Source organism: Galeopterus variegatus, unplaced genomic scaffold (genome assembly GCF_000696425.1).
Source record: "Galeopterus variegatus unplaced genomic scaffold, G_variegatus-3.0.2 Scaffold300, whole genome shotgun sequence".
Lineage (NCBI taxonomy): Eukaryota > Metazoa > Chordata > Mammalia > Dermoptera > Cynocephalidae > Galeopterus > Galeopterus variegatus.
This window is the reverse complement of record NW_007726411.1, coordinates 311007-333785: the sequence shown is the minus strand read 5'-3', so window position 1 is coordinate 333785 and position 22779 is coordinate 311007. Positions and strand designations below refer to the sequence as shown.

At 48.7% G+C, this 22779-nt stretch overlaps 1 protein-coding gene across 1 annotated transcript in view; it reads right to left on the bottom strand.

Annotated features, from left to right (window-relative positions):
• XYLB (xylulokinase homolog (H. influenzae)) overlaps positions 1–22779 on the bottom strand; it is a 60851-nt gene that overhangs the window by 23062 nt on the left and 15010 nt on the right. The window contains exons 5-15 of the mRNA XM_008567162.1: positions 21102–21188; positions 20344–20472; positions 19346–19411; positions 17838–17910; positions 15752–15870; positions 14621–14702; positions 13244–13284; positions 12575–12690; positions 11622–11737; positions 10564–10637; positions 8375–8471 (exon numbers count right to left, since the gene is read on the bottom strand). Of these exons, the coding sequence (XP_008565384.1) occupies positions 8375–8471; positions 10564–10637; positions 11622–11737; positions 12575–12690; positions 13244–13284; positions 14621–14702; positions 15752–15870; positions 17838–17910; positions 19346–19411; positions 20344–20472; positions 21102–21188 (1000 nt within the window). The remainder of the gene's footprint in view (positions 1–8374; positions 8472–10563; positions 10638–11621; positions 11738–12574; positions 12691–13243; positions 13285–14620; positions 14703–15751; positions 15871–17837; positions 17911–19345; positions 19412–20343; positions 20473–21101; positions 21189–22779) is intronic.

Genomic DNA, 22779 nt, shown 5'->3' with positions numbered 1-22779 from the left:
CCCGCCGAGGGTTCGGATCCCACATACAGACCGGTTCCCGCTCACTGGCTGAGCGAGGTGTGGGAGCAACACCGAGGGTTGTGATCCCGTTGCCGGTCCTAGTCTGGTACGGGGGCGACACTGAGGTTTGCGATCCGTTGCCGGACACGGAAAAAGACAAAAAGGAAAAAAAAAGAAAGAAAGCAAAACAGCCTTATTGCTGATATGAAGAAAGTTTTAGTGGTTTGGATAGAAGATCAAACTAGTCACAACATTCCCTTAAGCCAAAGCCTAGTCCAGAGCAAGGTCCTAACTCTCTTCAATTCTCTGAAGGCTGCAGAAGAAAAGTCTGAAGCTAGCAGAGGTTGGTGAATGAGGTTTAAGGAAAGAAGCCGTCTCCGTAACATGGAAGTGCACAGTGAAGCAGCAAGTGCTGGTGCAGAACCTGCAGCAGGTTATCTAGCAGATCTAGCTAAGACCACTGATGAAGGTGGCTACACTAAACAACAGATTCTCAGTGTAAATGAAACAGTTTTATATTGGAAGAAGATGCCATCTAGGACTTTCATAGCCAGAGAGAAGTCAATGCCTGGCTTCAAAGCTTCAAAGGACAGGCTGACTCTCTTGTAAGGGACTAACGCAGCTGGTGTCTTTAAGTTAAAGCCAGCACTCATCTATCATTCTGAAAATCCTAGGGCCCTTAAGAATTATGCTAAATCTACTCTGCCTGTGCTCTATAAGTGGAATAACAAAGCCCATATAACAGCACATCTGTTTACAGCATAGTTTAAGCCCACTGTTGAGACCCACTACTCAGAAAAAAAAAATTCCTTTCAAAATGTTACTGCACATTGACAATGCACCTGGTCACCCAAGAGCTCTGATGGAGATGTACACAGAGATTAATGTTATTTTCATGCCTGCTAAGGCGACATCCAGCCCATGGATCAAGGAGTCATTTCAACTTTCAAGTCATTACTTAAGAAATACATTTTGTAAGGCTATAGCTGCCATAGAAAATTATTCCTCTGATGGATCTAGTCAAAGTAAATTGAAAACCTTCTGGAAAGGATTCACCATTCTAGATGCCACTAAGAACATTCGTGATTCATGGGAGGAGGTCAAAATATCAGCATTAACAGGAGTTTAGAAGAAGTTGATTCCAACCCTCATGGATGACTTTGAGGGGTTCAAGACTTCAGTCAAGGAAATAACTGCAGATGTGGTGGAAATAGCAAGAGAACTAGAATTAGAAGTAAAGCCAAAAGATGTGACTGAGTTATTATAATCTTATGATAAAACTTGAACAAATGAGAAGTTGTTTCTCATAAATGAGCAAAGAAAGTGGTTTCTTAAGATGGAATCTTCTGGTGAAGATACTGTGAACACTGTTGAAATGACAACAAAGGATTTAGAATATTACATAAACTTAGTTGATAAAGCAATGGCAGGTTTTGAGAGCATTAACTCCAATTTTGAAGGAAGTTCTACTGTGGGTAAAATGCAAACAGCATCACGTGCTACAGAGAAATCTCTCATGAAAGGAAGAGTTAATTGATGCTGCAAACTTCATTGTTGTCTTATTTTAAGAAATTGCCACAGTCACTCAACCTTCAACCACCACCACCCTGACCAGTCAGTAGCCATCAACATTGAGGCAAGATCCTCCACCAGCAAAAAGATTATGACTCACTGAAGGTACAGATGATCCTTAGCATTTTTTAGCAATAAGGTATTTTTAATTTAGGTATGTACATTGTTTTCAGACATAATGCTACTGCACACTTAATAGACTACAGTATAGTGTTAACATAATTTTTGTACGCACTAGGAAACCAAAAAATCCCTATGCCTAGCTTTATTGCAATATTCACTTTATGGCAGTAGTCTGGAACTGAACTTGCAGTATCTCCAAGGTAAGCCTATATAATATTAGTGCAAACTAGACTTTTCAAGTTAAGGATTTCAATTTAAAAATCAATATAAAGAGGTCTAGCTTAAAAAGCCAATAGGGATAAAATGGGATACTAAACATTGCTCAGTTAATCCAAAAGAAGGTAGGAAAGAAGGAAGGAAGGAAAAAAGAACAGATGGAACAAAAGATAAAAAAAAGCAAAATTGATATGTAAATTCAATTATATCAATAATTACATTAAACGTAAATGAACCCTTCTCTTCTTTAAAAGTTTTTTATTGCCTTCCTACCTTCCATCCTTCATTAAAAAGCCATTAGGAAGGGGTGATGGTTAATTTTAGATGTCAACTTGATTAGATTAAGGGATACCTAGAAACCTGGTAAAGCAATCTTTTTGGGTGTGTCTGTAAGGGTGTTCCCAGAAGAGAGTAACATGTAGGCTTAAACGGACTAGGTGGAAAAAATCCACCCTCAGTATGGGCAGCCACCATACAATTGGCTGGGGGCCTGGAGAGAATAAAAATGGAGGAAAAGCTGAATCTCTCTTATCTGTCCACTGGAGCTGGAACGGACTAGGTGGAAAAAATCCACCCTCAGTATGGGCAGCCACCATACAATTGGCTGGGGTCCTGGAGAGAATAAAAATGGAGGAAAAGCTGAATCTCTCTTATCTGTCCACTGGAGCTGGAATACACTCTTCTCTCCTGTGTGTGGACATCAGAACTTGAGACTCTTCAGCCTTTGGTTTCCAGGACTTACACCAGCAGCACCTCTGGCTCTCAGGCCTTTCAACTCAGATTGAGAATCACACCATCGGCTTCCCTGGTTCTGAGGCTTCCAGATTTAGACTGAGCCATGCTACCGGCATCCAGTTTGCAGACAGCCTATCGTGAGACGATTCAGCCTTCACAACTGGGTGTGTCAATTTCCCTAATAAGTCCCCTCTCATATATTTATATACATATGGATATATGGAAGATTATAGGGCTGATACAAGGACAGAACAAGATGAGCCTGAAACTATTTTTTATACCAGAAACTAAGGAAATGCTCCAAGATAATGGGGGATATGTCAAAAAAAATGAGGGGCCAGTTTGAAGGACACTCATTGGTGCAGAAAAAGCTGAAAATTACTACCTATTTAGAAGTGAAAACATCATGAAAACACCCCTTATATGAATAAAGTTAACATCTAGCCTTTTGAAATGCATAAATTAGAAGATAATACAGAATGGAAATAAACTAAGATTTTCATTTGAAAATATAGAAAAGGAATAAAAGGACTTGAATGAAGTAGAAGGAAACAATTTAAAAAGATAAAAGTAGAAATTAATAGAAGAGAACACAAAACAAAAAATTCTCATTGCTTAATAAAATATATAAGCCTTTGGCTAATATGCTTAAGGAAAAAAAAAACACAAACAAGAATGAACTGGGAAAGAAACATGCATGTGTGCACAGAACGAGATGGTAAAAGTGGAGGTCTTGACCTCCAGGCTCTGGACTGTGGCCTGGGGTGCTGGAGGCTGCAGAGACAGGGAGAGCCAGATGCATTTATATTTTACAGAGGCCCTCCGGCAGGCTGAACAAGAGACCCTGAAATGGTAAGGCAGTGGGGAAGCAGAGGCAGCAGGCCTCGGACAGATGAGGTGCCCTGGAGTTAGGCCATTCGCTGCACAGCAAGGTCAAAGGCATTGCTGGGGCTGGCCAGTGAGCTCAATTGGTTGGTGCATGGTGCTGATAACACCAAGGTCAAGGTTTCAGATCCCCATACCGGCCAGTCACCAAAAAAGGTATTGCTGAAGCTGATCTTTAGCCGAGAGCCAAGGGTGGGCTCCTGTCTGGGCAAAGTCCAGCCTGGCCCCAAGAGAGGGAAGAACTTCCCAGAAGCCCCAGCATCTGCAAACAAAGAAAACCCTCTGTCCAACTGCACACAAGTGCAGACAGACAGCCAGGCCTGGGGTGGTGCCAGGCCAAGTGCTAGAGCAGAACCAGGCCCTTTTGGGCGCCCATCCGTGCACAGTACTGGGAGGCCCCCAACACTGCAGCAGAGGTATGCCAGGGAAGAGGGGAGATGAGTCCGGCTCCCCAGGGACCAAGCCCTGGGAAGGCACCCACATCCAACATGCTCAAAGGTCCCCTGACACAAGGACTATATTTCAAACAAAGATTAAAGATTCATTACATCCAGTTTCAGCAAGGCTGAGAGAAAGACGGTACAGGTGGGATGTCAACCAGCAAGTCAGTTTGGACAGCAATTTGGCTACAGCCATAACTCATCATTTCCATCAGTTCGCCTTACAGAAAAGTTCAGACATGGGCACAAAGAAAATGTATGGGAATGTTCACTGCAGCACTTGGTAAAGCAAAAAACAAAACAAAACAGGAAACAATCTTAATGTCTTTCAACTGGGGCTACAAAATAATTTAGCAGACTTCATACCATGTAGTCATGAAAAATGAAAAGGTAGACCTGTGTGTACCGTTATGAAAAACATCTCAGAATAATACATAGAGTATAATAGCATTTCTGTTCAAACCAGACATACACTATGTACCCAGATTGAACCATATGCAACTGCCACTTTCGAAGATCAAAATCGCTCAAATACCAGCAATTCCATATGGTTCAACTAACATATAAAGTCACAGGAAACAGTCTAGGCAAAAGGGACTGGGTCTGGGAGACCTATGAAGGGGGGCATCTGCTTTTTATTCTATATTTCTGATTTGCATGAATCTTTTATGACAAAAGGACATTTATTTATTATGTATTAGAAAACAAATAAATGTTTTAAGGTCCTGTTGCTTTCCATGTAGCACCTTGGCTCTGTCCAGCAGAGGGCATTCAGTCCCCACCTCTCAGCTCCTCCCATCTCCACCCTTGGCCTTTAAGATAGTGCCTGGGAAGAGGAAAGGAATGCCAGCCTCCTAGGGAAAGAATCCAAGATGCGGGAAGACGTTATAGTGCGATTCCATGTTGAAAAACCAAAAACATCCTCAATGTCCAACTGCAGGAAAAGTAACCTGGCCATGGTGTGCAGCACCATGAAGAAGGCTTTTGACAAACTTTGGGGTGTTTAATGTACCCTTTATAGGTACACAGGAAATAGGACTGTGGCTATATAAAAATAAGCTCCTAAGGAGACAGGAAGAAAATGCCCCCAAATGGTACAAGTGGTTAGAGAGAGGGGATAGGATTATAAGTAATTTTCTTTTCTTTACTTTTTTATTAGAAGGTTTTACTGCTTTACAATCAGCCTAAGCAAAATGAGATATGTAAAAATATAAGAAGAAATGGAGCCACAGTTTATTAGTATAGCCCAGCTGGATGCATATATTTGATGGTGTCCATAAACATCAAGACAGTGATCATTCCTTAAATAAAGCAAGTTCAGCCCAGTAAGAATCCAGAGTCTAGAGCCCGACTGGTTTGGTTCAGATCCCAGCTCTGCCAGCCTTGAGCAAGTTACTTAACCACTCTGAGAATCAGTTTACTACTTTGCAAAGTGGGAGTAATACCAGTTCCTACCTCAGAGGTACCATTGTTAATGAGGATGATTGCTGAGGAACCAGGCCGGGCACACAGTAGGTGCTCAGCACATGCTGGCAGCTTTCATTATCATGATCATCCTTCTTACTTGAAGTGCCTCTTAATTCTTCTTTGACGATTTTTTTTTCAGGTGGCTGGCCGGTGCAGGGATCTGAACCCTTACCTTGGTGTTACCAGCTCTTTGAAACTATTAAAACTGAATGAGATCTCAGCACATGCTGGCAGCTTTCATTATCATGATCATCCTTCTTACTTGAAGTGCCTCTTAATTCTTCTTTGACGATTTTTTTTTTCAGGTGGCTGGCCGGTACAGGGATCTGAACCCTTACCTTGGTGTTACCAGCTCTTTGAAACTATTAAAACTGAATGAGATGGTAAATGACCGAGAAAAAAACTCGAACCGGCCCATCCACACAGAAGCTGGAGCACGATGCCTCAGGTGTCTGCAGCCCTTTGTGGTTCCAAGCACGTTCACGTTCTTGTTTGAGAGCAGCCCAGCAGGGCTGGCAAGACATGTTTGATTCTGCTTTTAAACTTGCTAAGAGGATGAATAACTTTACACTTGTTTGCACAAGAAACGCTTTGGAGGGCCAGCCCGGTGGCGCACTGGAGAGTGCGCCTCCCGCCGAGGGTTCGGATCCCATGTGGAGACCGGTTCCCACTCACTGGTTGAGCGCGGTGCGGGGCGCAACACCGAGGGTTGCGATCCCGTTGCCGTCCCCGGTGCGGGCGCGACACCGAGGGTTGCGATCCCGTTACCGGTCAGTAAAAAAGACAAAAAAAGGAAAATAAATAAATAAATAAAAAAGAAACGCTTTGGAGGCTAGGAATAATGACATAATGACGAACCCCTCCTGAGCCCGGGCTGCCCTTTCTGCCCTGACTGCCTCTCTTTACACAGTGGGTATTAGGGACTCCCTGCAAGCCAAGTGCCCCCTCCTGACAGCCAGAGGCCTCCTGCCAGGCACTCTGCACCAGCTTCAGCACCATCCCTGCCCTGCTCACCCAATCACATTTGTCAGGGAACTTTGAGGTTTTTGGAGACCTTTGGGAATTTCTTTTTAAACTTAGGGTGGGGCCGAGCCCGTGGCGCACTCGGGAGAGTGTGGCGCTGGGAGCGCAGTAGCGCTCCCGCTGCAGGTTCGGATCCTGCATAGGGATGGCCAGTGCTCACTGGCTGAGCGTGGTGCGGCCGTTCTCAAAAAAGGACAAAAAAATAAAAAATAAAAAAATAAACTTAGGGTGGTGGGATAAGGAGAATGGGAATGTCCATAGTGCTCATTTTATGTATTTTAAAATTTGTCCCTACCGGCCAGCACAAGAAATATAAATAAAAAACAAAATAAAATTTGTACTGACCTAAAACATACATACTGAAAAATGTAAACATCATAAGCCTATAGCTGGATGAATTTGCACAAACTAAACACACCCATGTAACATGAAATAGAATATCAGCAGCACTTCAGAGGCCCTCCTATGACCCCTCCTGAAAGGTAACTACTAATTATCCTGACTTCCAACAGTAGCAAATAGTTTTACCTGTTTTTGAATCTGATGTACATTCTCTGCCATATGCACTTTGTGTTTGGCTGCTTTCACTCAGCGTTACATTTGTGAGACTCTTTGTTGTGTGTCACTGGGACTGGCTCATCTTCATTTCCGTGTGGTATCCCATTATATGAATACAAGACAATGCATTTATCCTGTCTACCATTAATGAGCACCAGATCGCTTCCATTGTGGGGCTATTAAGCACAGAGCCACAATAAATGTTCTCACGTACATCTTCAGTAAACACATATACAAATTTCTGTTTTGCATTTATTTGGGAGTGAGATTGCTGGGTAGGTGCATAGACAATGCATTTATCCTGTCTACCATTAATGAGCACCAGATCACTTCCATTGTGGGGCTATTAAGCACAGAGCCACAATAAATGTTCTCACGTACATCTTCAGTGAACACATATACAAATTTCTGTTTTGCATTTATTTGGGAGTGAGATTGCTGGGTAGGTGCATATTAAGCTTTAGTAGATGCTGTCTTACAGGTTTTCCAAGAGGTTTATCTAATGCTTATTTTTACAGTATTCTTTTACTTGGGCTGGTTCAAAGACATAAAACATATATTTCATAGAACCTGGACTGTCCATAAAAGTATCATAAAGAGGCCCTCAAGCAAAGAGGCTTCAGGGGTTTTCCACCTTCTCTAGTGACAACAGCTGCTGCCCAAAGGGACAAATACATCTTAGAAACCTGGACTCTATGATTGGCCAGTCCAACCTCTTTGCAGACCCCGAGACCATTCTGATGCCATCACACTGACTACTAAAGCTGCCTATTCCATAGCCAGCTCAAATTCTAGAAATCTCTTTCTCCTCCTGTTCACCTCCCCCTGGCCCTAGGGCTGTGCTCTCTATGCCAGTCATCTGAGTTTTGACAATGGTACTACATCCCCACTCTTCTCAATCCAAGCTGGAAGGCCCAGACTGTGCCCCCAGGCATAAGGGACTGACCAGGCTAGGAGGCCACGGGACTGATCAGGCTAGGAGGCCAAGGTCCAGTAATGGCCCCAGACCAGACCCTTCCCTCCCGCATTGCCCATGTCCTTGGGGTCCGGAGCTCAGGACATTTAGTCTGTAGCTTGGAACTTAGGGCTACAGAAAGACCACTCCCAAGTCCTACAGCTCCTGGCCAAGAGGTCAGGGTACTGGGGACAGACGTGAGAAGCAGGAACAACCTGCCCTCAAGTGCCAGTCGACTCACTCTCTCAACCCACCCCCCAGGGCCAGGCTCCCATTCCCTCCTGCATGAGGCCCCCAGTCATAGAGCCGTAATAGACACCACCTGGCTAACCCCAGCCCCAGGTGTGAGCTGGGCCCAGGGCCCCCACCCCAGGACGCATCCTGCCAGCAGCTCACTTACTGACTTGGTAGCCCAGGCCTTCTGCATGAATCCTTTTGGCCATGAATTGTCCTTCGATCAGTGCTCGAATCTCCACATCCCAGGGGAATGCTGAGACCTGTCTCCAGGAGAGGGAGGGCACACAGTGAGGAACTTTGATTGTCCACTTGTTTGAGTGTAAGCATGTGTGTGTGTGATCTTTTTAAACAACAGCCCAGATCTGGAACTCAGAGCTGGGCTCTCTAACTACTAACTTTGCCTGTCACGCACACTCACACAAACATAAAACTTACATACAGTGTACAACGTCATGTGTATCACTTTGGGGAGTCAGAGGTATCACAGAGTTCAGTCTCAGGCAGCCGAGGGTTCAAGTTCTGACTGTACCACTCAGTTCTGTGACCCCGAACAAGTTACCACCACTCAGCTCTGACTGTGAATAAATTATGTAAATTTTGCTGGGTGTGCATTCTGTTTCTTAACAAAATTGAGGTAAATGGCCCCTGTTTTTTAGGGTTGTTTTAAGGATCACATCAGCCAATAGTGCCTGGAATGTGCAGCTGATACTCGCTGAGAGCCCTGAGCTGATGCTGAGAATCCACCACAGTGGAGTGTCCTTCAAGCTGACACTTATGGGCATCCACCCCAGGCTGGCCCCTGCTCCTCCAGCACTGAGACCAAGCTAGAACCTGCCACGCTCTCCCTCAAGAACCACTACACTCTCAGCTTACTCACCTACTTCCAGTTCTCAAATTGTTCCCTCCGCCCAGAAGTCTGCTCCACTCTTCCCACAGCGAGATCCTTCTCAACCTTCCAGGTCTCAGCCTAAAGGCCACCTTCTCAGAAAGGCCCGCACCTGACCACTTCACCTAGGATAGGCCCCCAGCCCACCACTGCTTTCTCTTGAGGCACTTTGGTCTTTGCTTTCTGAGACATATCACACGCTATAATCGCACATGTGTTCCTTCACTCATTTACTGTCCATCCCCCTCCTAGACTGTGGGCTCTACAGAGCAAGGATTCTATTCTCCTGTGTGCCTCCAGTGCCTGGCACCAATCAGACATATCTGTGGATTGAATGAATGAATGAAGAACACTTCCTTCTCCTTGACAAACCCAGGACTGATCTGCATGAAGGAGACAGGCATATCTTCTCTCCCTGATCAACAGAAACCAAACTGATCCTCCAGCAGAAGCCTGAGATGAGCTTCCTAACACCTTATAGAAGGCTTTCCACTTACAATCCAGTATGTAATGCCATCATCAGCCATAGAACCCAACACCAACTCTGATTGTTACCGTTACTAGATAGAGCATCTTATGGAGGCTCCCCACACATTTCCTGGGGTCAGAAATATCTCTTTTTCCACTTACAATCCAGTATGTAATGCCATCATCAGCCATAGAACCCAACACCAACTCTGATTGTTACTGTTACTAGATAGAGCATCTTATGGAGGCTCCCCACACATTTCCTGGGGTCAGAAATATCTCTCAGGTCCAACCCAAAATGTGGTGATGACTCTCTGGTAACTACCTAACAGAAAGTCAATTCCAAGCAGCAAGAATTGACTGAATCCCTCCTGGGAGAGGTCACGTGGTGGAAGAAAAAGAAAATGGCAGCTTCTATTTCCAGCAAGAGAGGATTGGGTTTGAGGACCCTCCAGCACCCGTGACCTTGTGATTCTAGGCATGTTATTCAGCCTGAGCCTCTGCACCTCAATGTCTCCATCTGCAATGAGGGATAATCATGTCTTCCTCACAGAAGTGCTTTGAGTAATAAATGAGGAGGATACAGAAAACCATGAGCACAGTGACTCAATATGTTAGCGCCTCCCTGTCCCAGAGGCCCTTTCAATCGGGAGGAAATTCATGATCTCAAGATATGCAAGTTCTTGATAGGTGTAGGAGAGAAGCTCACAAAGGAAGTAAGCTCTGTGACAGTGACAGTCAGTGTGAACACATGTCCACTCAGAGGAGAACTCCCTGGTTGTCTGCACTCCTCCTTGAGGGCAAGGACACAGTCTGTCTTAGATGCTGCTACTCCCCCACATCTAGAATGCACGCTGGCACATCAAAAGTGTTTGTTACATCAATGGATGAATGAATGAATAAAGGCCCCAAAGGTAGTATAATTTGATCGGCAATTGTTAAATTAAATACTCAAAATTGAAGCCAATGTGTAGCTCCAATACAAACAACACACATACCTCATGGTTTTCTGCATTAAATCTATGACGCCCAATAATTTCAGGGGTAATCTCCATTACATCAAAATAAAAACCTGAAATAAAACCAGGAAGAGATTAGCTGTCAGTGGCCAAAAACCAAAAGACTGACTTCTCAACAGACTTAGAAAAAAGCAGGGTGTGTGGGCCGGCCCGGTGGCGCACTGCTGTAGTGCGCCGCTTGGGAGCGCAGTGGCGCTCCCACCAAGGGTTCGGATCCCACATAAAGACCGGTTCCCACTCACTGGCTGAGCGAGGTGTGGGAGCAACACCGAGGGTTGCGATCCCATTTCCGGTCCCCGGTCCGGTACGGGCGCGACACTGAGGGTTGCGATCCGTTGCCGGACACGAAAAAAGACAAAAAGGAAAAAAAAAGAAAAAGAAAAAAGCAGGGTGTGTCCCCAGATGAGACCTGTGAGTATTCAGTATCCCTGTGTCCCTAGGTGCCCTCCATCCCCAGATGAGACATGTAAGTATTCAGTTCCTTCTCTTCAACAGGACAGCAGGGAACTGGCAAGGCCTAGGCTAGCTTTCTTAGACACAACTCTGCCTACTCACACCTGCAGCCCAGACCAGGAAGCACCTGCCCAACCAATCCACACCTAACACAGGTTTGAAGAAGGCAGACATATGCCCTCCTGGTCATAAGTCCTACCCAGATGTGGGGCACTTTCCCTAACAGAACCTTGTGTCTGGGGTGGAAAACCACATATGGGATGCACCAGGATAGAATGGATACTGCAGCTGCTATCTCTGATGCTGTCACCAGGAGCTTTAAGGGGACAGGAGATGCAGCTGTGGCCAGATCTTCCATTTGGCACATGGAGCAGCAGCCAAGGGACATCCTCATGGCCCCACCCTCCCTTGGAACACGGGCTCCCACGTCAGCTTGGAGGGCCTGTGGAATGGAAGTGTAGACAGACAGGACCCCCCCTGGACTTCTCCATGGTCCTCCTCTTCCCAACTCAGGACCCCAGGCCCTACCCCTCTGCAGGCAGCAGCTGCCCCCTCACAGGCCCTAGCATCACTAAACAGCCTACCCAGGTTTCCGCCATTCCCCATCTCCGTGGACTGCAGTGCCTTAGAGAACTCGCTCCAGGAACAGGAAGCAGACTCATCGCGGATCTTCTCTCTCATGAGGGAGCCATTTTTAAAGCTGCAGAAGTGCACACAGCTCTGAGGCAGGGAGCCAGTGCTCGCTGACTGAGCCACAAGTTTCAATGAGGAGTCCCAGGCAGAGGGACTGCAGGTCAGGCTGGACCACAAGCCCTCAGGCAGTGCATGGCAGGCACCCAGAACCTCGGGTACCTGAAGCTCTCCTTCAGGTTCCAGGCCCCGCGCATGCCTCTGGGAGGCACAGGAAGTGCCCTCGTCTTGGGCTCTGTTTACACAGGAGGCTGCCACAAAGGAGCCCCAGCTAGAGACGGGGAACTGGGGATTCTGCACCTGTTCCACCTGTACAGTGGGGTGGGGCTGGCTAGATTTACAGACCTACATATTCTCCAATGCTTCTTGGGGCTTAGAGGCTCAGAAACCCTCTGGCTCAGTAGCTTCCGACAGGTCTCTGAAGGCCTGTGTTCAGATTGCAAAGCACATCTCTTCTGTGAGAAGGGTCAGGAGGCAGGACATCCTTCCTACCATTTGTGGAGGGTCCACCACGTGCCAAACATGCCACACCACCACTCTGAAGTAAACGCACTTATTGTCCCCACCTATGAGGAATGTGGGGCTCAGATATGCCATGGGGTTTGCCCAAGGTCACACAGAATATAGGTCATGGGTTAGGATTTGAACCTGGGTTTGGAAGACTCGAGGTCTTGGGTTCTTGCCAACCCAGTTCTGCTCTCAGCAAGAGCTGAGGGTCCCTGGTGTCTCAGCTGCCCATGAGAGTCTTCTTAGTGGAATGACCTGGGGTGCTCGAGATGGTGCCAGACCTGCCCACACCTCCTTCCTCCTCACCCTGGGGATGGTGCCAGCCAACACCCAGGCTCACCACAGGAGTGCCATGTAGTGCTGGGCATCAACCGGATTGCAGAAGATGTGGCCTTCCAGGGCAGGCATGGGTTCCTGGAGCCAGAGAAACAGGGTGTCGCTGGTGCCCAGGCTGACCTGGGGAGAAACGGGCAGAGGAGGGGTGCCTGGGGCTTTGCCCACACACGCTGCTGTGCATCCACCCACCTAAATCCCATCACTTCCTCCTCAAACTGTGGCCTCAGATGAAATGCCATCTCCTCAGAGAAACCTCTTCTGACCCTCCCATGGCAGATGAGTCAAAGTCGGCTCCCAGACACAAGCTCTCCTGGACCTTCTGTGCTGGTTTTCCACAACTTAACACAACTGCATCTAAATAACGGTTTGAGTGATGTCTGGTCCCACATGACTTTCCCATTAGATGCAGGAAGGCCTGGGTTATGGGGAGCTCAAGCCCTCTGGCCCCATGTCTGACTCTCTGTCACCACGCCCACTAAAATTGACCACTGTCAAGCAGGCAGGGGACCTGCCCCCTCAGCAAAGAACAATGACCTTCTAAGGAAGGAGACATGGGCCCCCCATCCCCTCTCTCAGCTGCCTTTTGTGACTGACAGACCCTCTGGTAGGTAGTGAAGGTACTGCAGAGACCCCGCACCCTGGCTCCGCCTGTGGGTGTGAGAAGTCACCTTACCGCAATGTCACCTTCCTCCAGCCTCATGCCTGCCAGCGATGCTGAGAATGAGAAGGGAGACTTCAGTTAGCTGCAGGCCACATGGGAACCAACGGCAAACCACAGTGCCCCCCAGACAGGAGCACTGCCCCCACCTCCCACCCACTCCCCATCCTGGGGTAGAGGCAGGAGCAGGACGAGCTGAGGGCTCAGGAGGCCCCGAGAGAAGGTCACAGGGGCCAGAGGGTGGAGTCTCTGTGGTCAGGACCCTGGGCTGGGAAGTCTCTTCCCTAAAGGGATCCAAACTCCCCACCACTGTCAGGTGCTCCCAGGAGTGCAGACACCCAAGGGGGCCAAGTCAAGACACCAAAGATACACATGGCTGAGAAAGACGAAGCCTACACGGGAGCATGAGGGCTTTCCTCCACCCGGCAGTGTGGAAAGGAGGGGGCCAAGGTTATGCTCGCTGTGCCCCACCTTAGACATGAGGCCCAGCACACAGTAGGGGCTCACTAAACATCGAGCGAATGAATGAATGAGTGAAGAAGTGGGGAGAGAAACGGGCGCACTTGAACACTGCAGTCAGCGGTATGTGTCAGAAGCCTCGGATCCAGGAATCCCACCTCTGAGAACTTATCCTATAGCGACCAAGGGGCAGGACAGGATTTGTGTCTCAATGTTGCTTGCATTGCCCAAACACCATAAGCAATACCAACCTCCATCCATAGAGGACCACTGAAATAAATGCTGGGACAACGGAACCCTGGACAACCATTAAAATGAGGGTGCAGACAAATGTTGCCCAGGTTGATTAAAAGAAATAATGCTTGTTTATGAGTGCAGAAAGAAGATGAAAAAGATAGACATCCCAATTTTAACCCTAATTTGGTGGTTCCTTGGGAAAAGAACTGCTTTTCCTGGGGTGGGGTTTAGGGTCAGTCATCTGGGTGCTACTCAGCATGGCCCACTTGGCCTCTCTTGAGAGACCTGAGGGTCCCTCCAGGAGTGGCCTCAGGAACCCCTAGAGGAGAGGAGGAGGAAGAGGAGAGGCCAGGGAGAAGACAAATGACAGGGCATGGACTCAAACCCGCATCCTAGAGGAAGGGCTGAAGGAACTGAGAGGCTCAGCTTGGAACAGAAAAGACAGGTAGGGTGGGCATGAATGCCTTCTTTCATCACTGAGCAGTTTTCACCCAGAGGGACCAGACTGACCAGCCTAGAGGCTCCTGTGGGCAGTGTCAGGGCCAACGTAGGGCATGTACAAAGAGTCAGATTTCAGGGAGTAGAGGGGAGGGGGGACCACAGAAGGGCTTTGCCAAGAGGTGGGACAGAAATTCTCAAATGTCCAGCACGGACCCAGTCAGGCTGCTCAGAGAGTGAAATCCTGGAGGTACTCACCTGGGTTGTCCCCAGTGAAGGCCACTACTTTACATCCTGGAGGAAATCCATAGCGCTGGACATGGTAGGAAGAAATGGCTCCCTGAGGAGAAAAAGCAAGCATGCTCAGAGGAGGTAAATCCCATCCGCTTGGCACAGATGTCCCTACCTCGGGCCACGGGAAGTGCAACAGCTCCAGTCACTGGGGCTGAAGGAATCTCTTGCAAAGCTGGAGTCACATCACCCCTGTCATAAACCAGTATGTCCCTCCTGCTCAGAAATAGCCAGAGGAGCCCAGCACAGGTCTGGAACCCCAAGCATGAGGTCACCTCAAACACCACTTAACTCTGAGATTCAAGGCAGCTAGAACAAACCAATCCCCACGGGTTGTTCTGCCTGTGTGGCATGTGCTCCCCACCAAAGGGCCCCCAGGGCAGGGCCCAGGTCTCTACTCCATTGTCCCCACAGGACAGCCAAGAACAGGGCTGGCCAACCAGGCACACCAGGGTGTTCACAGCCAGTATCTATCCCACCCTGATGGTCACATGTTAATATTACCTGTGGAACTAGGAACTATCTTAAAACACTTTAAACATATTAACTCATCTAATCTGCACAACAGCCCTGTGAGACAGACAGCAGTATTTCCATTGTTCCAGATGAGGAACCAGACACAGCTGAAAGTCACAGAACCCGTTAGTGGTAGGAGCAGGAGTTGGCCCCAGGCAGGCTGGTGCCAGGGCCGGCACTCTGCCAGGCTCCCTGCTATTCCTTTCTATTTTCCCCAAGGCTGCCTGTTTCAAGCCTCACTGTGGTTGCTAGTGCTAGAATTCCAGTTTGCTGTGCATTTTTTCCTTAGGTATGCAGTCATTCAGATATTATGTCTTCAATTTTTTTCCTATTCTCATAAATTTCTAGTGAAATTTGCCAAAGTGTCCCCTCCACAAGGCAGTAGTCTATACGTGCACCTGAGCACCTACTGTGTGCGAGGCACTGATCCAGACACTTCAGTTTGACTTATGTCAAGCACTTGTCTTAGGCTAAACTGAAAACCCTGTGCGCATGCAAAGGATGGAGCTCGTGTGCGGCCGCGGCGCTTCCTCAGTAGCTGCCAGCCCTTAAAAGAGCCGCATCACTGGAAAGGGGACCTACCACAACTGAGCATGAGGGTGCTGGTGGGCCAAGCTTCTCCTTTAAATGAGGGGCACAGGCACCAAGACAGGCCTGGGACCAGACTTTGTCTTGGATCTGCAACAAATTCATTCCAGAACCTGAGGAAGAAAGGAAACAAAAAATAAAACATCTTGAAAAAGGTCCTTTTGTGAAAATACACAAATCGGGCAGGGAGCAGATAGTTCTCTCACAGCAAATTTGTTCCTAGAGTTCTTTCCTCATGGAAGGTATGCAACATGGCTGCATCGTTCTGGAACCAGAGAACCAGAGAGCAGCAGGGCTCTTGGAAACACATGGCACCACCACCTCCTCCAGACATTCTTCACAGACGCAAACACCACAGGTAGCCTAGACATCTGCTGCTCCAAGGCCTGCCTCAGGCCCCAGGGACTACTGGCAACATGCTGACTACATGTCCTTTGGGTTTCGAGGTGTCTACTCAGAGGCAGTCCTGGTGCTGCTAAGGGTCAGCCCTCAGGGATTTCCCAGTCTCATCTGACTTTTCCAGGGAAGCTCTCCAGCTCCTCCAAACTTCCTTGTGCTGATCACTGAGACCAGCTCATTCGGTCTTTCCTGAAACAGACTACCTTTCCCCAGGCTCCCTGAAGATGGGAAAGGACAGAGACCCCAGAGCACAGCTAGAAGGAGCTTCTCCTCCACTGGGCCAGGGTGGAGGCAGACAGAGGTGGGCTGGGCTGCCGATGGTGTCACATGCCAGGTGAGGGGGTCACACAGCTGGTAAGTTAAGAGGTGACTTTTGAGGAGAGGGTAAGGGGAGCCAGGTGGCGGCCAAGCTGAGGCTGAGGCACAGGAACCTGTGGACTGCCTCTTGACCAGTGGGGGACTCCGCAGCAGCACTGACCAGCATGGGGCACACGTGGAGAACATAGCTGGCCACTTGGGCTCCTCCAGGCTACTGTTCTGCTGTCCGAGTTCCATGGAGCAAGCTGTATGGAACCTTGTTTCCTCCTCCAGATTGTGAGTGACCCCTACAGCCACTGCCTAGCCACTTTACTCTCTCTTCCAGAACTAGCATAACGCCTGGCACACAGTGGCTCTCAGACACTTCTGTGAACTCCCACGAGGCTTGGAGCAGCCCACAGTCCTCTCTGAAGCCACATGCGCAGGCTGGGCTCCTGCTCCGCATCCTCCCCCTCTGCTGTGCATAATCCTCTTACTCTCTGACTCATCCAAGATTTCCTTCAGCAACCTCCTCCCAGCTTTCTCTCCTCACGGACATCATTTGCATTTTATTTTTGTCAGGGTTTTGATTCTAGAAGCTCACAGCTCTCATGAGTTTACCAAATGGGAATGGGAGTCTCAATAAATAGCTCCTTGTGGGAGCCAGGCTCCAAGATGGTCCCTGTTGATCCCTCCACTTGATGCTTACACCTTGTCAGTTTCCTCCTAACATTGTGCTGGGGTCACTGTGTGTCACCAGTAGGATGAGGCAGAAATGATGGCATGTCATTTTCAAGACTGGGATGTAAAAGACTCAGCAGCTTCTGCATGGCCGCCCCCCCCCCCCATGTCATTAATAGTCCTACAGGGACCCACATGGTGAGGAACTGAGGCCTCTTGCCAATAGTCATGTGCATGATTCTGCAAGCAGATCCTCCAGCCCCAGTCAAGCCTCCAGATGACTACAGCCCTGGCTCCCAGCTTGACTGTCACCTCTTTAGAGACCCTGAGCCAGAACCACACAGCTAAGTCATACCCACACTGCTGCTCCTCAGACACTATGTGAGAAAATAAACATTTATGATCTTAGCTGCTAAGTGCTGGGGTCATTCATTAACAGAAAAAGAACTAATACAATCCCTTCTTGGCAACAGATGATAGAGCCGCAAGATTGGTGCCTATCCAAGGCGGATGGGGCTCCCAATTGTCCCCATGCCCACTAAACAGGCACCCATCTAGGGTGAATGGGGCTCCCACTGCCCCCATGCCCCATGCACACTGAAAAGGCACCCACCCAGGGTGGATGGGGCTCCCTCTCACTGCCCCTACATCCCCATACCCCCATGCACTCAGCAAGCAGCCACCCAGAGCTTTGAAGGCTTACCATCGCTGTAGTCAATAGGGGAGTAAGAGCCAAGGAACAGGGAAGCAGCAAAGCTACTGACCAAAGAAATTCTCTGTAAAAGAAAGAAATGCAGTGCAAGGTGGCTCTCTTCCACATACCCTAAGCTCCTGAATGCTCCAGACACGCACATACAACATGAAAGGAGTTTTAAACTGGGGAGGGATGTGGAAACTCTGAGCGAAGAGCCCAAGTAATGGTGGAGACTGAATATCACAGATAAGAACAGCTGGAATACCAAGAACTCACTCTTGGGATGAGTACTCACTCTCTGCAGTTTCTGATAGGCCATAAAACTGCCAAGTTAGATAAAGACAAAAAACAAAAGTCCTATGAATAAGCCAAGCTTAGGGAAGCTGGTTTTCTATCCGTGACCCACATGTTGAGGAATGTGGTGCCCTGATTTCCTTCCTCTGTTCCTGTAGTCATTACATCTGGTCATGAGGGAAGGTGGAGGTGTAGCCACAGGACTGAGAACTAAATGAGACATTCTGGGGGTTCAGGACAAGTGTAAGTGGAAGCTGGCCCTTCAGAAGCCACAGACCCCCATCACAAGGCAGAGGAATAGATGACGGATTGCAAATGTCAGCCTGAGACTCCCAGGCCATCAGACCAGTGGGGAGGATACGATCACCTCTCAGAAGCCACAGACCCCCATCACAAGGCAGAGGAATAGATGACAGATTGCAAATGTCAGCCTGAGACTCCCAGGCCATCAGACCAGTGGGGAGGATACGATCACCTCCTGTCCCCAGCAGGCCACCTTCACTGCACACACAGAATTGGGGGAGAGTTTTCATCCTGCCACCCAAAGCCCACATTAATGGTTAACTCTACAGAGTAACTTGAACCTTGACTCATTAAATAATAAACTGCATGTTAATTACCATGATTAAAAAGGCACTTTGGTTTAACGTGAACTGATCACTGCTTTATTATAAGATGAAAATCCCCAGCCAGGGTTTGGAGCTGTTTCTCAGGCAGCGTTAACTGCTGGCTTTCAGCAACCCTTGAGCCAGGCATGGATCAGGGTTCCTATGACACAGGCTCCAGTTAAAGGGCCACAGCTGGGAACACAAAGGTCCAGCCCTACACATTTCCAAAAGAAACACTGACCCCATGCCAGTCACATGCCTGGTGGCTATCCTGCATTAACCACATAGGAAATTGAGTGGACAGTGCCTAAAGGGCACCTAGGTCTCCTATTTAGGTGTTTTCAGGAAGACACCAGTCCCCACTGCTCCCACCCCGACGCTGACCCTCACCCCTCCTGGTCATGAGAGCCCCTGACTTCTCTCTCTTACAGTTCTGTTCTTTTCCTCCTCTGGAAACAGCCTGACAGTGAGAAAAAAACAAACTAAATACATCATTTTTTAATATCTGCTCATCAATGTTTTCAGCCAATGCACATGAGCTGTATTTATGCCAAAGGTAAGTATTATAAAAGGAATTCAACTGTGACTCTCAATTAAATAAGAACATAAACCAACCTCCATGTTTGAGTAGGCCTCGGGGTTCTGCTGGTAAATCTTTGCAATTTGGTTTCCTGTAAAACGCTGCAAAAGGAGTGTAAATTCTTAGAAACCCAAATCCTACACAAAATGAGTAACCGACTCCATAAAATAAGTTTAATGTAGCATGCTCTGGATGTTAGTTGGTATAATAAAACCTTTTAAAAGGGCCCAAATCTGGAAATGCTTAATATCTGCTGAACATCCAAGACAATGTGATTTTGGCCTTTGAACTCTTAAAATGTTCTTGGTGATCGAACACTCAGGCAGTAAACAACTGCTCTGCACCACAGGGTATGGAAGTGATTTCTGGGCTTCCCAGGTCAGGACTGGACAGCCTTCGTGAATAACCCTGGCTCCTCACGCAGCACGATGACTGTTCCAACCAAGGCACCAGAGCAGGGCACTCCAGAGTCTTCTCCACCCACATTCTTATTGCAGGTGGCCCAAGTGGGGCTGGCCCTATTCTCAAATCCTCTACTCCAGTGCAGGTCACACGTCCCAAGTGGGGCCGATCACAGCCTAGGACCATGGCTGAAGCCAGCAGGAGAGACGTACTATTTTTTTTTTTACTTTGCCGGGCACTGCACTAAGTGCCTCACATGCACTGACTCCTTTCAGCTTCAAAACCACTCCAAATGTAAGTGCTGCTGTTATCCCCAGGTTACTGAGGACAAGACAGAGGTGCCATCCTCACTCCATACACAGCAGCTCATCTGAGGAGCACAGCATGCTCACACCTCAGGCCTGACCTGGGAGCACACAGGGAGGCAGGGCAGCCTGGGTCAGGACACAGGTGTCAGCGTGCCTGACCTGGTTCCACAGGGCCAACACCCGCACAACTTCCCGTGATCCTCACAGAAGCAGCTTGCCAGCTATGTCCTCCCAGACACCCAGGGAGAAGGGACCAGAGCCAGCAACCCACACCATTCTCTCTAACCAGCCCCAGTCCCCAGCCTGTCATGGGTGCTGCCCACCTCATAGGCGCGGGACCCTGTGAGGCAGCTGAGAGCCTGGGCCCCACCCACGGCAGCCTCCAGCTGGCGGCACTGGGCTGTGGTGCTGGAGTCCATCCATACCGGGCAGTTGCTGATGGAGAAACAGGCCTGGAAAGAAGGGGCAAAGGCACAGGCTTGATCTCTGTCTGTTGATCACTGCCCAGCACAGCAGGTGTGCCACCTCTTCCAGGATGTGACTTTGGAGACCCATGGGGAAGTCCTTCTTGCCCAAACCTCAGCCTGGCCCATTGGGGTCTCTTCCTTGAAAGCCTGAGGTTGAAATGCTTTCCTGGAGAGGGTGCCCAAGCACTACAGGCGACACTAGCAACAGGCAGGGAAGGGCTACGGCTACAGCAAAGCACAGGTTTTGCAGGGACTTTTGGAGTGCAGGAGAAAAGGACAGGCCAGAGCCCCCACCTTGCCAGCAGTATCACCAGGGGCATCCTGCACCAAGGGGAGATCCCTTACAGACATGGGGGGGATGACCCAGAGTTGCGCTGGGTAGGAGGGGACTCATGTGATGAGAGTTGTTAACACCTGAGCCCCTTTCCAGACACCAGGTAGACTCCATCACAGGGGGTCAGGGCAGACCATGCTCACAGGATTGTCACTGAAGCCACCTTCTTACACTCTCAACAATGCACAAAAGCCCCAGACTTCAGGGCCCACAGGGCTTAAGTCCCCTCTACCCACCTCTGCAGAAGTTTCTCAAACTCATGCAACATGGCCACGGTTACCTGCAGCTGCTGGTGTAACGGGAGGTCTGGTGACAGGTTTTTCAGCACCTGGCTGGCCCCAGCCTTCCAGTAGATACTTCCATGTTGCTGTTGAGGGGAAACCCAAGCACATGTTCATGCAGCCACACACTGGTGTCACAGCCTACTGGAGACACAGAAAGACCCCAGACCACACACTAAAGAACTAGGCTCCAAGCATGCTCCTGCCACCTCATAGTCACAGAGCTCACCACCTTGATGAGACTCAGTTTCCACTTCTACAAAATGGGGAGGAACTCTGCCCTGTCACCCCCAAACATGTAGGAAGGGTCTAAGAAAGAATTATTGGTCTATGTTTTGGTGCCTTTTGTAAAATGATATTTAAATATATTGTTTGTAATATTACCTGACATTAATTAATTCATTCACTCACCGCATTTATTCATTCATTCGACAAACATTTATTGAGCACATAGATCATGCCAGGCATGGGACAGATAAAAGGATAGTATTGTCCCTATTTTGGGGGGCATTGGGGTTGAGTCAGAGAAAAAGATACAAATGTGCAATTACAAAACCCTGTGCAGCTGCAGTGACAGGGCTGTGGGAATGCAGGGGAGGCACCTAACTAGCTGGTTACAGATGGGCAGAAGTGGGCACATTAGGGAAGAACGCCAGAGTTGGCTGTGTGCATGCTCCATTCAGGGAGCATCCACAGGTGAGAGACAGCCTGGCAGGTCCAGGGAAGGGTGGCATTCAAGCAGTGGACCTGTGGCTGGGGCAGGAGGTAGGCGATAGGCTGGAGGGAGAGGTGGCAGCTTCTCTCGGAGGTTGGGCTTTACCCTGGAGGTGGTGAGAACCCTGGATTAGCAGGGAAGTGATGTGGCCAGGGCTGAATGTATGAAAGGGCTCATAGCGGTCATGGAGAAGGTAGGCTGGAGGCAGGGAGGCCAAAGCAGAGGCCCAGAGGAAAATGACAGGTACTTGGCTGGGGCAACAGACATGGTACTGGAGAAGAGGTGGTAGATTCAAGAGTTGTGTACGAATCATTGGGACATGGGGACCCTTTGGATGTGGGGTGGGAAGATGGAGGAGTCATGGATGACAACTGAATTGTGCCCGAGTGAACAGGGAGAATTCCCCAAGAAAGGGAACCCAAGGCGGAGGAGGTGGGGCAGAAGACAGAGCAATCAGTCTGAGATATGGTAAATTTGAGGCATTTGTGGGACACCCAGCCACGGGAGCAGGGTATGTCCAGGAAGGAGATGGGTGCCCAGGCCTGGGGTTCAGGTGAGAAGTGAACAAGACCACACAGGGAATCTCGTTCAGTTTAACAAGAACCAGAATAAATTCCTGTTAGGTCAGGGGACAGAAGAGGCATCATCAGAAAAATTAATAAGCATTCTCTCAGTCTGGGATATGGTAAATTTGAGGCATTTGTGGGACACGCAGCCACGGGAGCAGGGTATGTCCAGGAAGGAGATGGGTGCCCAGGCCTGGGGTTCAGGTGAATCAGTCTGAGATATGGTAAATTTGAGGCATTTGTGGGACACCCAGCCACGGGAGCAGGGTATGTCCAGGAAGGAGATGGGTGCCCAGGCCTGGGGTTCAGGTGAGAAGTGAACAAGACCACACAGGGAATCTCGTTCAGTTTAACAAGAACCAGAATAAATTCCTGTTAGGTCAGGGGACAGAAGAG